The sequence below is a fragment of the Camelus ferus genome, chromosome 3 (genome assembly GCF_009834535.1).
Source record: "Camelus ferus isolate YT-003-E chromosome 3, BCGSAC_Cfer_1.0, whole genome shotgun sequence".
Taxonomy (NCBI): domain Eukaryota; kingdom Metazoa; phylum Chordata; class Mammalia; order Artiodactyla; family Camelidae; genus Camelus; species Camelus ferus.
In genome coordinates, this window is record NC_045698.1 from 49896679 (window position 1) to 49912497 (window position 15819).

At 37.2% G+C, this 15819-nt stretch overlaps 2 protein-coding genes across 4 annotated transcripts in view; one reads left to right on the forward strand and one right to left on the reverse strand.

Moving 5' to 3' along the window:
• The window catches only part of CERT1 (ceramide transporter 1), a 119539-nt gene extending 118309 nt beyond the window's left edge, over positions 1 to 1230 (reverse strand). The window contains 1 exon segment of the mRNA XM_032474354.1: positions 784 to 1230. Within this exon segment, the coding sequence (XP_032330245.1) occupies positions 784 to 879 (96 nt within the window). The 5' untranslated portion in view covers positions 880 to 1230.
• A 14-nt stretch (positions 1231 to 1244) lies between these two features.
• POLK (DNA polymerase kappa) overlaps positions 1245 to 15819 on the forward strand; it is a 62972-nt gene continuing 48397 nt past the window's right edge. For 2 of the 3 annotated variants that reach the window (XM_032474346.1, XM_032474351.1), the window contains exons 1-2: positions 1245 to 1578; positions 4055 to 4220. The gene's annotated coding sequence lies outside the window, so the exon portion shown is untranslated. The remainder of the gene's footprint in view (positions 1579 to 4054; positions 4221 to 15819) is intronic. The other variant, XM_006190059.3, reaches the window with a different exon arrangement.

Sequence of the window (15819 nt, forward strand, 5' to 3'; positions counted from 1 at the left end):
GACGTATTTTGTTTTTAAAAATACAGGAAAAGTAAGATGTCTTTTCCTTACTCTGGCCCACTGACTGCAAGAATATTTTACTGTTAAATAACGCTCTTCTTCCTGGACTAAAGGTCGTCTCCATTCTGACATGTTCCAAGTCACTACGAATATTTCTTGTACCTATCACCTGCCGATTCAACAGCTCCTCTCCGAACTGGGGTAAAGGGTGAGGGGGAAAGTACAAAAGTCCTCCTCATTGAGATCTCTCACTGCATCTAACCGGGCACCGTTTACCACCTCGGACTTCGGCACCAAGCAACAAGGCTTCCGTCTAAACAGCCTCGTCTGCAGAAAACCCCCAAGTCTACTTTGCTTGGCACCTCTGCAATGAGCTTGTTTGAGAGGTCTGACTTGCATCGTTCTCATACCCAGTCCTTTGGATACGGCTGTTGCCCACCCCAAATTCCTATACCCGGGACAGCTGCCGGCCTGGGTCTCAAGACACGCTGCGCATCCCGCTCCCAAACTGGATCAGAGATTGGGACACGTTTTCCCTAGTCCTAGGCCGCCGAGCCCCAGGGCGGGCGAGGAAGATAGTCCCCTTCTGCCCCCACCCCCACCTCGGCCCTGGCCCGGGCACTCCTGCGGCAGAACTCAGCCCCACACCCCAGCACATTCCGCAGCCCCCGCCCCGGGACCGTCCGTGTCTCCCGCCCAGCCCCACCCCAAGTCCTCAGCGGCTCGCCTCGCGCGCGGCAGGTGAGTCTGAGCAGGGGGCTCTCCGCTGCGCGGGTGGCTCACCTTGCTGAGGACCCCGCAGCGCTCCACGGGCGGTCCGGACTCCGTCTCCGGATCCTCCTCCGAGCCTGACGAGTTCCAGCTCTGGTTATCCGACATGGAGGCGCGACAGCCGAGCAGGAGACCGGCCCCCGCTCCCTGAGCTGCGCCGGAGGAGGCGCCCAGTCCCTGGGGTGAAGGGTCGGGGGATGGCGAAGGAAGGAGTGCCTGCTCCGGTGCTGGAGGGAGCTGGCGGAGGGACGAAGTCCGCCCGCCGCGCCGCCGCCGCCGCTCCTGACACCAAGCGGACCGGGGAAGGAGGACGAGCGGCGAGGGAACCCTGCCCTTCCAGGCGTCAGCCGCCGCCACCGCCGTTGCCGTGACCCCTGCGCTGCGCCCGGGGCCGCCACCTGAACTCAGCCCCCTCGATGCCAACCTCAGGGGAAACGAAAAGGGGAGGAAGAAGAGAAAATCCAGCTGCAGAGATCAGGGTCCACTCACACCTCCGCTACCGCCGCCATCTTCCTGCCTGGCCCACTATTTACCCTCCCCTCCCCTCTCTCCTCCCCTTCGTCCTCCCATTCTCCCCCCGCTCCCCGCCCCGTCCCCCTCCCAGCGTCTGACGCGACACGCCGAAGCTCGGAGTCCCCTCCCGCTACTTACCTCCGGCCCTCCCGGGTGACGCCGGGTAGAAAAGTAGGAGGAGCGGACAAAGGAGAAGGAGGGATGGGGACGCCGCCGTGCTGCATTCTGGGAAGGGCGCTGCTCCGTCAGCCGCGCAGCCTCCTGGGAGCTGTAGTCGCTACCCTGAGGCAACTGGTGAGTGATCCGCGCCGGGAAGGCTTGTCGCCTTGGGGACCGTGAAGGGGAGAGTGGGCTTCGTTTGACAGTTGCGTGACCCGTCCCCTTGGCCGCGCTTCTGTCTCTGCCTACGGTGTTTATGACGAACCTGTTGGGCTTGCGGGCCCGACGTGAGATAACTGCTGAGGATGCCGGGCCTGCCCTCCATGGTGGCTTCCCGAAAGCCCGGGAGCATCTTGCGGCATGCCCGGGCAGAAGTCTACTGGCGCTTCTGCCTCAACCGCGGGCCAGAGGTTTGCGACCTCTGTAATGACAAGGGCATTTCTTACGGTCATACCGCCTCTGCAAATTTCGAAGGTCTTCCATCTCGCTCTTTGGAAGTTAGACTTCACACTTGATGTTACCTGTTTTTGAAAGAAAAATTCTTAGTTCCTTCTCACCAGACCAAGAACTTCACGTTGTTAGCTTTACAGAGTTTTTACTTTGTGCAAAGTAATTTGGAAGATGTCAGAGAATAAAGGACGTTGGAGAGTTTTTAAAGTAAAATAATGTTTGATGAGAGCTTGGAGTTTTCTCTTAGTTGTAAATGAGTGTCCTCCTGAGACCCAGGTTAACCATCTCTAATGACCTACTTCTGTCTGAAAGATCGGAAAGGTTGGAATCGAAACTTTCTTTTGTAACAAAGATTAAAGGGCAACAATCTTATTGAATAATAATGGATTATGCAATTGGAGTCTGGCCTTGTCTTAAGACTATAATTGATTAGTTGGAACGCAAAGAAGATCTAACAGATGTTGTGTAGGTAGTCTTTTTTCACATAACTTTTAAGGATAACTTTTATGAGGTCTTTAACTTTGTAGCTTCAGTTCTTTTACCTTGTTTGCTACTTTTCAATCCTGATAATTTCCTAATAATTGCCAACAGTAAAACTCCTTATTAAACCTTAGAAGAATACCTGCTTACGGTGGGTGATGAGAGGTAAGACGTGAAGTTTTGAATTTAGGGGAAAAGGCAGAATGGCCAGAAATAGCTCTGGTAGTGATAGAGATCAGCCTAACTGGAATCTTCAGGAAAAAATGGAATGATGGAAAGAAAGTGTCTCTAAGAAGTACATATGATATCTTTTATTTTCCTAAATTGACACTTAAAGATGCTAGATCTGTTGTAAGTTACAAATCGTTTTTCCATTGTGAACTCAAGTGACAATGCATAATTGAGAGCCATTCAGATGAATAAAACTTTGAGAGAAAGCCTTTGAAAATACCTTTTGTCAACATATTACTTAAAACATAATCCCAATTTTGTCATTCAAAAGTGAAAAAGGAAAAAACCCACTTAGCACACTTCTCCCTCTTTATTGAATTACTAAATTATACCTTTAGAATGTTGAATATTGTATCAATTTTTGCTTTGCCTTCCAGTTACCTAATACAGTTGACATCCTATCTCTGATTCTTTTAAGGTCTAGGTTTTAAAAGGTCATTAGCTTTAAGTAAATAATTACGAACTATTAAGAAATCCACTTCATTAATGCAATTTAGAATCATGGAAGCATAGTATGTTTATTTTTAAATTGAACTTTCTATTATATTTTTTGCATTTCTAAGTTGTGTGGTTGTAACCACCAACACATCACTAAGTGCAGACTTAATTAGTAGAAAATTGTTTCATTGTATTTATAATTCATGTGAGAGAAATTGCCTTTTTAAAAAAGATTTTGCCCCATTGTCTCTCTGTCCTTACAAGACTATTTGAAAAATATTTTTAAGTACAGAAGGATTTTTGGGGTTTTTTGGGGGGGGGCATGTAATTAGGTTTATTTAGGTATTTTTAATTAATTAATTAATTTTTTTTTTCAGTGGAGGTACTGGGGATTGAACCCAGGACCTTGTGCATGCTAAGCATGCACTCTACCACTGAGCTATACTCTTCCCCAGTAGGATTTTTGTATACTGATTAAAATATCACATTACGGATTGGGATGCTCTTCATTTCTGTTAATGGGAAGAAATTGCAATACAAGAATATATAAAATACATGAGTTTTCTTTTTATTCTATGGTAAGAGTGAAAGCCTCTGAGTTTTCTCTCTTAGAGCCTTCCCCAACTATTTTGTTAAGTGTTCTATATTTTCACTTTTAGGAGTTCCCTTTTTTTTTTTTTTTTTCTTTCAACTTTTAGAACTTGAATCCACCTGGGATTTATTTTTGTTTATGGAATGAAGTAGGAGTTTAATTGTTTTTAAAGGACAGCCATTTCACTCAACACTTTATTTAATTTTAATAGCCTACTTTTACCCTTATATTTATCTGATATGCAAAATCTCAATATACCTAGGTCTGTTTCTGGACTCCATTCTTTTTCATTGATCTATTTGTCTATACCTATGCTAATTCCATACTGTTTTAATTACTTTATACTATTTTCATGTATGTAACAGCAAAACTCCTGATGTTCTTTTTCATTTGGATATTTTTGTATACCTTCTTTTCCAGGTGAATTTTAGAACACCTTGTCAAATTGCATGAAACATTCTATTGAAATTTGGATTAAGAATGCACTTAATTTGGGAAGAAAATAACATCTTTACAGTATTAAATCTTAGCCTTGGCCAGGCACTTTACATACCTGATCTAACTTACTCCTTACAAGCAACGTAAGGTGAGCATTGTTGGCTTCATTTTAAGGGTAATGAGTGAAACTAAAGCTCAGTAACTTGTTAGTGCAGCTAAAACTTACCCAGTGTCAAATAGCTGCTAAATGTCAGAGTTAGGATTTGAACACAGGCCTATCTGATTTTAAAGATCATATCCTTTTCTTCAGATACCTCTAAAAGCAGGAATAATTGTGTAAATAAATAATATATCCTATAGATGAGTATATCAGAGTGACTATGCTCTTAATTCAACTAATGATTTTGAACATTTTTCATTTACCCAGCCCTGACATGTATGCTGTCTTATTTAACCCCAATGTAGAATTTATTATTGCAATTTTATTTCTATTATTATTGCTATTTCTAACATTTCACATGAAGAAACTGAACGTACAGAAGTTAAATAACTTTTCAAAGATCATACAGCAGTAAAGAGCATAGTTGCGGTTTGAGCGCAGCTATCCTGAGTGTTCATTCTCATCGCACTAGAGTTCTTCAGTTTCTCTTCTGTCTCCTCATCTCCCACCTCCTCTCATTCTCCCTTTTTCTCCACTAAACACCAGTCTCAAAGCCTTCCTGCCTGCCCTCCACTCCTACCGCAGTGACACAGAAGCCAAAAACCCAAAGGTGTTGGAACTGAGGATTTTGCAATTGTACTGATCAGGAAGTAGAGGCATAGAAGGAAATATTTCTCCTTGATGCTAGAACTACAGCAGGAGAGGATGTCCCCTGTTGAAACTGAAGACATTGTCTAATTTTTTAAAATGATGCTATAAAGTGCCTTCATTAGTCAATTTATGCTGCCATAACAAAATACAACAGACTGGGTGGCTTTGGTCCCTTTTCCTTTTCTTATAAGAACACCAGCCGTGTTGGATTAAGACCTTGCCCTTATGGCCTCACTTAACCTTAATTACCTCCTTATAGGCCCTATTTCCACATATAGTCACACTGACAGTTAAGTCTTCAAATATGAATTTGGCGGGAACACAATTTAGTCCATAACAAAACTTACAGGTTCTGTATTTATTGTGTTGAAGCTGCATTTTGAGTTAAATAGTCCTTTTTAGCTAACCTGGGAATTCTTTATAATCTTTATAATGTTCCCAACTGAAACACAACCAGTTAAAAATTGGGGATTTACATAAGAAACATGATTTTGCAAATTTAGAGATACTAATCTATGAAATAGAGGTAATTATCTATGAATAGTCACAGTTTAAAAAATAAAATACAGATGAGCAAACTATAGCCTGTGAATAATACAACTGATTTTTTTTGCCCTATTTTAATGTGTTGAATAATTCCGGGGTAGTGAAATTGTGGACCACTTGAATTATCTTCTTTGTACCATTTTGCATAGGAAAAAAAGTATATCCATGTGAGTATGGGTGTGCAAGTGTGTATGTATCACTTTTGTGATAGAAGAAAAGGTAATTATAAATTATATAAATTAAAGGCTAGTTAATCTCTTTAGAGTCTTCTAAATTAATTTTCAACTTAGCATTGATAATGTCCCTGTTTTCCCATGGATTTTCCTCTTTACTATCAAGAGAATTGATTACAGAATTTCTTTAAAATGCCCCATCATTGTCTTCAGAGCTGTTTTCCCCAAACTGTTGATGCCTATCCATGTTTGATGCATGGGTCATGACAGTTATGTCACAACTGCTGTCTCACTGATAAGGATTACAGGAAGAAGCGTCCCAGTTTTAGATATGTTACAATATGAAAAAACCGGGTGTTCTTGAAACAGTGAAATACAGTACAACCAGCCTTCCATGTCTGTGGGCTCCACATTTGCCAATTCAACCAACCTCAGATTGAAAATATTCAGAAAACAAATTCCAGAAAGTTCCCAAAAGCAAAAGTTGAATTTGCTGCCCACCAGCAACTATTTACATAGCATTGACATTGTATGAGGTGTTATAAGTAGGCTAGAGGTGATTTAAAGTGTTATAGGAGACTGACTTTTAGTAATGGATAAGAATTCAAGTCATGTATCTCTTCACAGAATACTTCTTTTCTTTTTTGGTAAACTCCATGTTCTTTTTATATGAAATAAAAACTAACAATTGGTATAAAAATTTTTTAAAACTACGGTATATAGGAGGCTCTGATTTGGTTATACAAATACTGCACCGTTTCACATAAGAGTTCTGAGTATTCAAGGATTTTGGTGTCTGCAGGGGGTCCTGTAACCGGTCCCCTGAGATACTGAGAGAGGACTATACTTGCTTTTTTAAGCATTTCTCTTCTGTTTTTCCCTAAGAGTGCTATTTATATTTTTCAGAATATAAATGTATATGGACAGTCCCCTACTTAAAATGGTTCAATTTGTTATTTTTAGACTTTATGATGGTATGGGAGCAATAACATTCAGTAGAAACTGTACTTTGAATTTTGAAATTTGACTTTTTCCTGGGCTAGCAACCTATGGTGTGATTCTTCTGAGTCACAGGTCCTAGTGAGCCACGTGATCATGAGGGTGAACAACTAACACACTTACAACCATTCTATACTTTTCACTTTCGTTACTAAATAAATTACATAAGATATTCAACATTTTTTGTAAAATAGGCCTTGTGTTAGATGATTTTTGCCCAATTACATGCTATTGTAAGTGTTCTGAGCATGTTTAAAGTAGGCTAGGCTAAGCTCTGTTATCCAGTAGGAGTATTAAATACATTTGCTACTTAAAGTATTTTCAACTTACGATGGGTTTATTGGGACATAACCCCATCATAAGTCAAGGACGATCTGTGTGTGTATCTCTGTGCATGTTTGTGTGTGTGTATATATATGGGGGCGGGGGTGAGGGAGAGAAAGAGAGAGAGACTATACCATTTACAAATTGCATTTTTAATTTAACAGTATATTGTGACCATCCATTTCATAGCATTCTTTTTATTGCCTGCATAGAATTCGTCCTTTGATGGACAATCAAAAATTTTCATTTTTTTGAGATTACAAAAATGCTATAAGGAAACATTAGTTTATTTTTGTGCACTTGTCTAGCTCTTTTTGGGGCATAAATTCCCAATAGTGGGCTGCTGAAATAGAGAATATGTACATTTTACAGTGCAATACTGTCAAATTGTCATCGTAAAGGCTGCATTAGTTTACACTGCCCAGTAGTATGTCTGGGTCCTCCCTCACCACTGAAGACAGAGGATGGTGATAGGATGGCATTTTAGCAAGCTATTGGAAGGAGATTGTGATAGGAGGTTTCACTTTCAGAATGAACCACGTTGGGAATAGCTGTCAGTTTATTTTGGTTGACCAGTTAGATACTTTACTGTTACCTGTCTTATCAAGGCCCTTTTGACTGAAGGAGGCAGAGATACATTGGGGGTAATTCAAGTAAGAAAATGTTACTGTGATCTCTGACTCCTCAGCCAGGCCTCGTACATGTTGGAAACTTGGAAAATGAGGACTTGGTGTTTTTGTGTTCATCTCTGGGGCCTCATGGTATCTTTCATCTCTGTGTTTTTTGTGTTCTTAATCTCAATTCCCTTGTCTTTTTCAGCTCTCATCTTGCATGTTGTCCAAATTGGTTTAACTACCCTCAGTTTCAGGGCTCTCTCAGTGTCTCTTAGTTCAGATTCTTAAAAGAAACAGGTGAAGTTGGCCAGCCAATGCTCTAATCAACTTTTCCTGAAAGTGTGGAGTATAAGTCTACCCCTTCTGTGATTTGTTGGGAGTGGGAGGCTGCCTAGAAATGATAGACATATCTCATATATATAATTTGCGTTATAGTCTGTTTCTAACTGTAAGGGCAGGAGAGGGGACATTCTGAAGGGAAAAATCATTTAACATGTATGAAAATCTCATTGTCAAGTACCACACAGATATTACTTCTTTTCAAAGGCATAGCACATGATAAATGTTTAAATTGATGTATTAGACTGCATATATTATTTTCTTCCACTAAAACCTGAGTTTTTAAAATTTTTCAGCCATTTTTTGTAACTTTTTTCTATTTTTAGTCCTCAGAGTAGTGCTCAGCACATAGAAAGCATTCAATATAATTAAAATGTATTTTACCTTATCTTTCAATTAATAATTTAATTCAAGAAGCATACAATATGCAGGATATCATGCTGACTAATGTGGGTGATTTTAAAATAGTGAAAGGTAAAAAAAAAAGAGGGGAGAAGTTGGAGTCTGCATTCAAGGAGATTGTAACAGAAAACAAGGTGAGAAAGATATACAGGTAACTGTAAGAGTTGAACTAGTGTTCTGTAAACTGAAAGAAGGTAACTTGTACTCCTATCACCTGACAGTGATAAATCCTTTCCTCTAATCCTGTTATCTAATCGTACTTATACTGATCCTTGCAGGCCACTTGCCCCAGGTCTTTTTAGTTAAAACAGTGGCTATCTGGAATTTTAAAGGAAAAAGGATTGTCCTGTTTGCTCATCTCTTTCCACCAAGTTATATAAACTTATTAATGTGCTGTCATGTTAAAAGTATTATGAATTGATAGATCTCTCTCCTTTTGGGGGGGTGGGGGGAGTGTTACTACCATGTGTGTGACATTCAGCATATCCCCTAAATGAAGTTCAGAAATTTAAAAGATTTTAAAGTGTCTCTGTAAGCCCTTTCCAATTTAGCATGTAATGCTTGCCCTTTTGAATGGGTATTCCCCCCCCCCCCCTTTTGACTACTAATTGATCATATTAACCTGTCAGGCTTAATGTTCCTGTCAGACCTATTAAATAATCATATAGTTTCTGCTACTGTGATGATTCTTGCTTTGTTTAGAGTGAGCAAGCCCAAAGTCCCTTGGTATGAATCCTGGTGGTTTCATCCTTAATAGCTATATGACTTGGGATGTGTATTTAATAAATGCTAACTTAATAAATGGCATCAGTATAACCAGTCTCTCTCTTTTTCTTGCTCTGTATATCCCAGTTGTGGTGTTAAATGCACTTGTAAACTGGTATTTACTTAAGCATATCAAAATGGATATTCATTTATATGAAATGTGTATCATGTCCATTTCTGATGACGTAAACACTAATTTCAGATATATAAGGGGCTGTCAGAAACTTGCATGTATTCATCTTTTGTGACATTATACGGAATTCTTTTGAAATATCTTTGCAAGTGTATTCACAGAATGGGGTAGTATACAAATGTGTGTAAAGTGAATGTAGGAATATTGAGAGGATTGCTCCCCTATGTATCTTAAATTTTTAGGTTGGTGCAAAAAAAAAAAAAAAGACTGTATTTTACCTGTCTATAATCAGCATCTGGCATGCATATCTTACAGATTAATGACTTTCAGTTAGACTTAGATCTTTATAGCTGTATATATATACCCAGTGTAAGTGTACTAGTCTATGAATGAACTTTATTAAAGGATTTATCAAGTCTTTTAAGTAATAGAACAAATTTTCCAGTTGCTGAGAAAAATATCAAAAGCCAAGCATAAAATCTAGTTGAATAAAAGGAGCCTTGTAATTAATCTGACTAACTTATGTGTATTCTTTATATGTGAATGGTCCCCACAGCCAGACATCTGCAGGATTTCTCTCCTTCCTGCATATACTGGTACTGCTTTTTCTCCTCATTCCTCCCCTTGCCCAGCATTACTGTTGTTTCTATGTGTTGTGTATTACTATTGTCTGTTACTGTTTTGCCTCTTCTGTTCCTCTACTGCAAGCAGGCATTGGCAGCAGTGATGAGAAAAGCAGAGGAGGGAATAGGTGAGAAATAGAAGGTGGGGGAAAATTAAGCTATAATAGAGCCTTCATAACATGCCTTCCATCTTATTTTAATTGACAACTAGGAATAGAGAAGAGAAAACTATGTTATTCCTATTCTTAATTCTTACTTCAGTCTTTTTTCACACCTCAGCATCTCAAGAGCCTCTAATCTTCTCACCATTTTTCCAGGCTCTGTGATGTCTCCTCATCTCTTGGTTTCAAATATAGGCTTGATGTCCTTTTCCTATAGCCCAGTCTCATATTTTTATTTTCCTCAATTATGATTGTAAATGGTCTGTAGCATTGTTAGTTTATCTCTGTTATGGAGATGGATAGTTAAGTAGGCATTGCCAATATTTACCTTGCTTACTTTCTTTTTCTTTGGTCTGTTTCTAGTCACCCAGACCCCATTTGAGTTGAAAGACTTTTGTTTTATTGACATCAGTTATTATTATTGTGTTATGCTCATAATACCAGGGCTTACCTGTTACTCTGATCCTTAAGGTAACTTTGTATACATGTCTTGACTCCCTGAGTGTTGATTTTTACCATTTAACTCTCCAAGGACAACTTTATTTGGGGAAGAGAGAGGTACTCATTGATAACTTAATGCACTACACACAGGTACTTAGGAAAATGTCACATCCTGTGGAAAGTTCTAACATTCAGCAATAAGATGGTGATTTCAGAAACAGAATTTGAAAGAACATGTAGGCTACCCTTTTATCCTGTTTCCTGTTGTACGGAAGAGAACCAAGCCAGGCATGTTCCAAGAAGAAATATTCTTTCTTACTGTTGAATAATACTGAAACTGTATTCCATTATCTTTCTTTTGAACTGATTATACTTTTTCAGTTTTATTAGGTAGAAAGATTACAGTGTGACTGCACATATACATTATATTGCATGTAAATACATATACAATACACTGTACGTATTTTTAGTTTACATATGTGTACTGATCATTGTTTCTAAGTGCATTCCATTATCTTTTATTTATATCTATTTGGTTTTGTGAGGTAAAAACATGTCAGGAGTAGTTGGTATTTCATAGATTTCACTATAATAGTAAATCCTTTAGACTAAAAAGTATGTAGTACACCTTTAGAATAGATGAATACGGATATTAGTGTCCACTCTCTGCATGTATACATTTTCCTTCGGTTTTTCTCCCCAAGCTTTTGAGGCACTAACTTTTAACCTCTTTCTGTTATACTGAGAAATTCTTTTGTTAGGATGTTAAAGCCATACTATATGAAGCATTGTGGTATTCTTAAGTGTTGGTAGAATCCTCATGATAGTTATTTTGTAAATGTTTTTTGCTTCCTGTTTTTCTCCCTGCCCTTTCACTGTTTCACTTTTACCGTAATTTCAGATCCTCTTCTTAGTTAAGTAAGCTGAATAATATATGTGTTGTTATGGTGATATAGTTTATAAATATACAATTCATCCCTGTCTTCATTTAAAATATTTAAGACCTGCTGTACGATGATCCTGATTGGGGTGCTAAAAAATGAGATGTATACCATATCTTTCATAGACTCATTATTTTCTAATGTTTTATTACCCTAGAATACAGATAGTAATCCTAGACTATTTCGAAATGCAGGAAGGAATAAGTGCATAAAGCTATTGATATGTTTTTAATAGTTATTATTAAAGAGCAAGTAAAGCTTTAAAATTGCCTGTCACATAGTAAGTATTCAGTAAATATAGGTGAATGGAATAAGTTTAGTTGGAAGATGACTGAAGGTTGATGATGAATTTCAATTAATAAGGAATTGCAATAACAAGGCCCAGGAGAAAGATCACTAGCACTGTTAAAATTAATGAGAGACTAAAGAACCAAATTCATCATAGTTTTTCATAAGGATGTAGTATCATTCGTTAAAGACCTATTCAAGTGTCAGACATTGCTTCAGGTTTGTTACATTTAGTATTCACTTTTCACAAAAATCCTATAAGATAGACGTTATCTATTTTACATATAAATGAATTAAAGTTCAAAGAAGTTAAGTAAGTTACCCAAGGTTGTAGCTAGTAAATAGTCTAGCCCAGACTTTTGAGCCTCAGAGGCTCATAATATGTACTTTTAACACATATGCAGTTGTCTGTTAGTATCCTTTGGGGGTTTGGCTTCCAGATCCCTTAGATGCCAGAATTCATGGATGCTAAAGTCCTTCCTGTAACAATGGCGTGCAGTTGGCCTACCGTATCTGCAGTTCCCCACCTGCGGATTCAACCAACTGCGGATCCTTTGGTTGATTGACTACCAGGATGTGCAAACTGCAGATATGGAGGGCCAACTGTATTTAGACAAACAACAACAACAACTGTATTATTATTATGAAGAAACATTTAAGTATCTGTTAGAGCCAGATTACATTCTAGGTATGCTGCATAGTTTTTCTTTAGTTTAACAATTTTCTTGAAAGGAAATTCACCCACATACATTGTTAAGCTGCAATAACATATTATGTAGCCAGTTTACAATTTTTTTCTATGACTGTTAACTAAAGGAGTGTGTGTGTGTTGGCAAGTCTGTGTTCTGATTACCCGCGAATAATTTAAGTGATCTCTAGAGCCTGTTGTAATTATCCTTTTGTCTAATGTTGAAAGAGGAGTTACGTATTGATTTAACTCAGTATATCATGACTAGTAGTCACTGGCATTTGTCATCATTTTTTTTTTTGATTTTGGAGTAACTTACGAATAATCTTGAGCGGTAACAATAAAGGGATAGTGAACAACTTTATTAGACATTGTAATAAAAGTCAAAACTTAGTAAGCTCAAATTTTTTGTTTCATATTTTCCTGAATTATGGATAATGTCCTTTGAAAGTAACTAGCTGCTCATCACCTTTTATGCATGATCTTAATACTATCCATTTTTTAAATAAAGAGTCTAGATTTCATATACATGTTTAATAGATTCTAGCTTATCATAACTTCTGGCTCTTAATGTTGCACTTATATCATCCAAATGCAGTAACATTAAAAGCTTTGATATCTCATAATCTTGTTAAAGAGAAAACAACCATTTTTTTCTTCATTAATTGTAAAACATTTTTATTTTTATATTTATAAACACTAGTTAGAATAAAGCCCAATAAAGTTTTTATTTCTTCATAATTTCCTTCCTATCTCCTTTGTATATATATCTGCTTTAGACATTTGTTCTCTTACAAACTGTGTTAAGTAACTTTTAGTGCACAAACATCATAAAGGATGAAAGAACACTGTCATACATCCTGTTAGCAAAATGGGATGTTCCAAGTTCTTGTTGCAAAATACTCTGTGATGAAGTCTTTCCTGTTGAATGACTAACTGGATGGGAATGCAATGTTTGCTTTTTATTCTTAAAAGTGCATTGTTCATTCATTGATTCTTGGGTTTGAGAAAATATATCCATTTAAATCAGCTGAAATTTCATAGTCTGAGATTTTGCTTAGAAGATTAATTTCACCATCATTATAGTCTAGACTGCTATTAGTCCCTTTACATTCACCTTCTGATTTGTCTGATAATTGTGAAACTCTTTTGTCAAATTTCCTCTTTTTGCCAGTATGGACAGAAAGTGAAAAATTTAGAAATCTCAACTGTATTTAATGCAAGCTATCAAAAAGGGAAAAAATATGCAAAAATAGTGTTTCTATGCTTCTCTTATGCTTTCTTTCAAAGATATGATACTGTGGGCAACACAATAAAAAAAACTGAAGGACAATGTAATGGTGATTTATTTCACTACTAGATCATCTTTCTAGATGATTCCATTCCGTTTTCTCCTTATTTTTAAAAATAGTTGATTAGTAATGAATAAATAATTCCTAGGATGGTAAAATAACAAAATATTCAAAAATAGGAAAAATAACATCCCTGAGATACCATAAGGTATCTTCAATTTATAAAGGGATCACCATCATGTATCTTCAATCTGTAAAGCATTCGAATAGATCCATATAGCGATTCCAAGACAGAGTGAATTTTATTCTAATAAAAAAAAGAATATTTTTTTTTTTTGTTTTTTGGAAGATTCCTTAGAAGGACTAGGATATGAAATATCAATGCTTAGAATAAAGTTGCTCAAAGAAAAAACTCAAAAACTCAAATTGGGTCTAATAGATCTTTGTGGTATACCAAGGGTTAATATGACTACATTCCTTAATTGTATTTCATAACCAAACCTGAACTAGTTTGTATTTCCTTCTCCTAGCTCAGGTGAAAGTGTTAGGACTGGTTTCTATTTCCTTCACCTATTCTTAGGGGAAAGGTTAACCATTGTAATCCATTCCAAAATAATAATAGTTTGACCAAATAAGGTATTCATCTTAAATATCAAAGCACATCTTAATATACTACTAGTTCATTTCTCTTCACCCAATCCAGTGAAATTTTTGCATTTTAAAAAACTGGATGTATAAAATATAAAAGTAGATATAAAAAATCATTTGTAAAGCATATAATAAATATTTGCCCATTAGGACATCTAAATAGGCCACTTTTGTTAGAAATACCTAAAATATTAACAGAACTTTTCAGTTTTTTACGTAAGAAAAGCATGGGTATCATGTATATCCCATTGTAGCAAGCGTTTCACAGTAGAACCATACTTTATATATCATGAGCTGAAAGAATTACCAAAAACCAAAGTGAAGTCAAGGGGATCAGTGACCAACATGTGATAATATTTACTCAAGCAGACAAGTGAAAAGATGTGTGAAATAAAGAAATACTGGTAAATTCCAGAGACAAAGCCCTTCATTAAAAGGCCATTGCTTCTTTCTAGAGATTATTGCTAGTTTTTTAACAGAATGAGAACCCAAACTATTTTGTCACTAAGAGTACTATAGTGCTTGATCTTGCAGATGTAAGTTAAACAGGTACATAAATCAAATAGATTTTGTAGGTCATATTCTTTAAAAAAAAAAAAAAGATTGGAAAATTTTGAAGCCTTGGAAAGCCTTTTTTACCTTTCTCATTAGGGGGTATTTTGAAAAAATAGAAAAAAAATTTACATATATGCAATATGAGGGTACAAGAGGATGAGGAAGGCAGCTCTGCTGCACTTTGGGGACAGAGAAAACCTTCAGATCTTTAAAGGGGCGGATGAAGAGGAGGCGGGAGTAGAGAGAAGTATTCATGGAGAATGCAGGAACCTGGTCTAGATCTGTCCTTTGAAGGAAAGTATGTGTGTAGGCAGGTCATCTAGGAAACCAAAGATTGAGAGGAAAAATTTGAAAGCACCCAGAAAGAAATGACACATCACATAGAAGGAAGAACAATTTGAACAACTGTGGTCTTAACAGGATATAATGGAGGCTAGAAAACAGTGAAGCAACATCTGAAAGAAAAAAACTGTCAAGTCAATTCTGTATCTAATTAAAAATATCTTTCAAGAATGAAGGTAAAATAAACCTTAGGCAGTACTTATATATTTAGCATACAGATTAAAATGTGGACTCTGGAGACAGAATATGGATTTGAATTCTGCCTTGGACACCTGTGATCATGAGTGAATTACATAAATTCTCTAAGCCTCAATTTATTTATATATTTTACTAATATATACTCTATTGGGATAATATTTAAATTAGTGAATGGTCATGAGGAATAAATGAGACAATGCTTAAGCAGTTAGTACCTGCCTGGCATATGGTAAGTTACTAGAAAATATTATCATTTATTCATACATATTGTTAACAAATATAGCCAACCTTTGGAATTTCATGCTTTCTATTTTCATCTGTTTCATTTTTCCTTCCATCTTTAGAGAGGTTCACTATATCTTGAAAAGGGAAGAAACGGCTAACTATTGTAAAAGAGAAATCATTTTTGCTGCTACTTTGACTTACACAAAGACAAGATTTAGGAAATTCTCATTTTCAGAGAA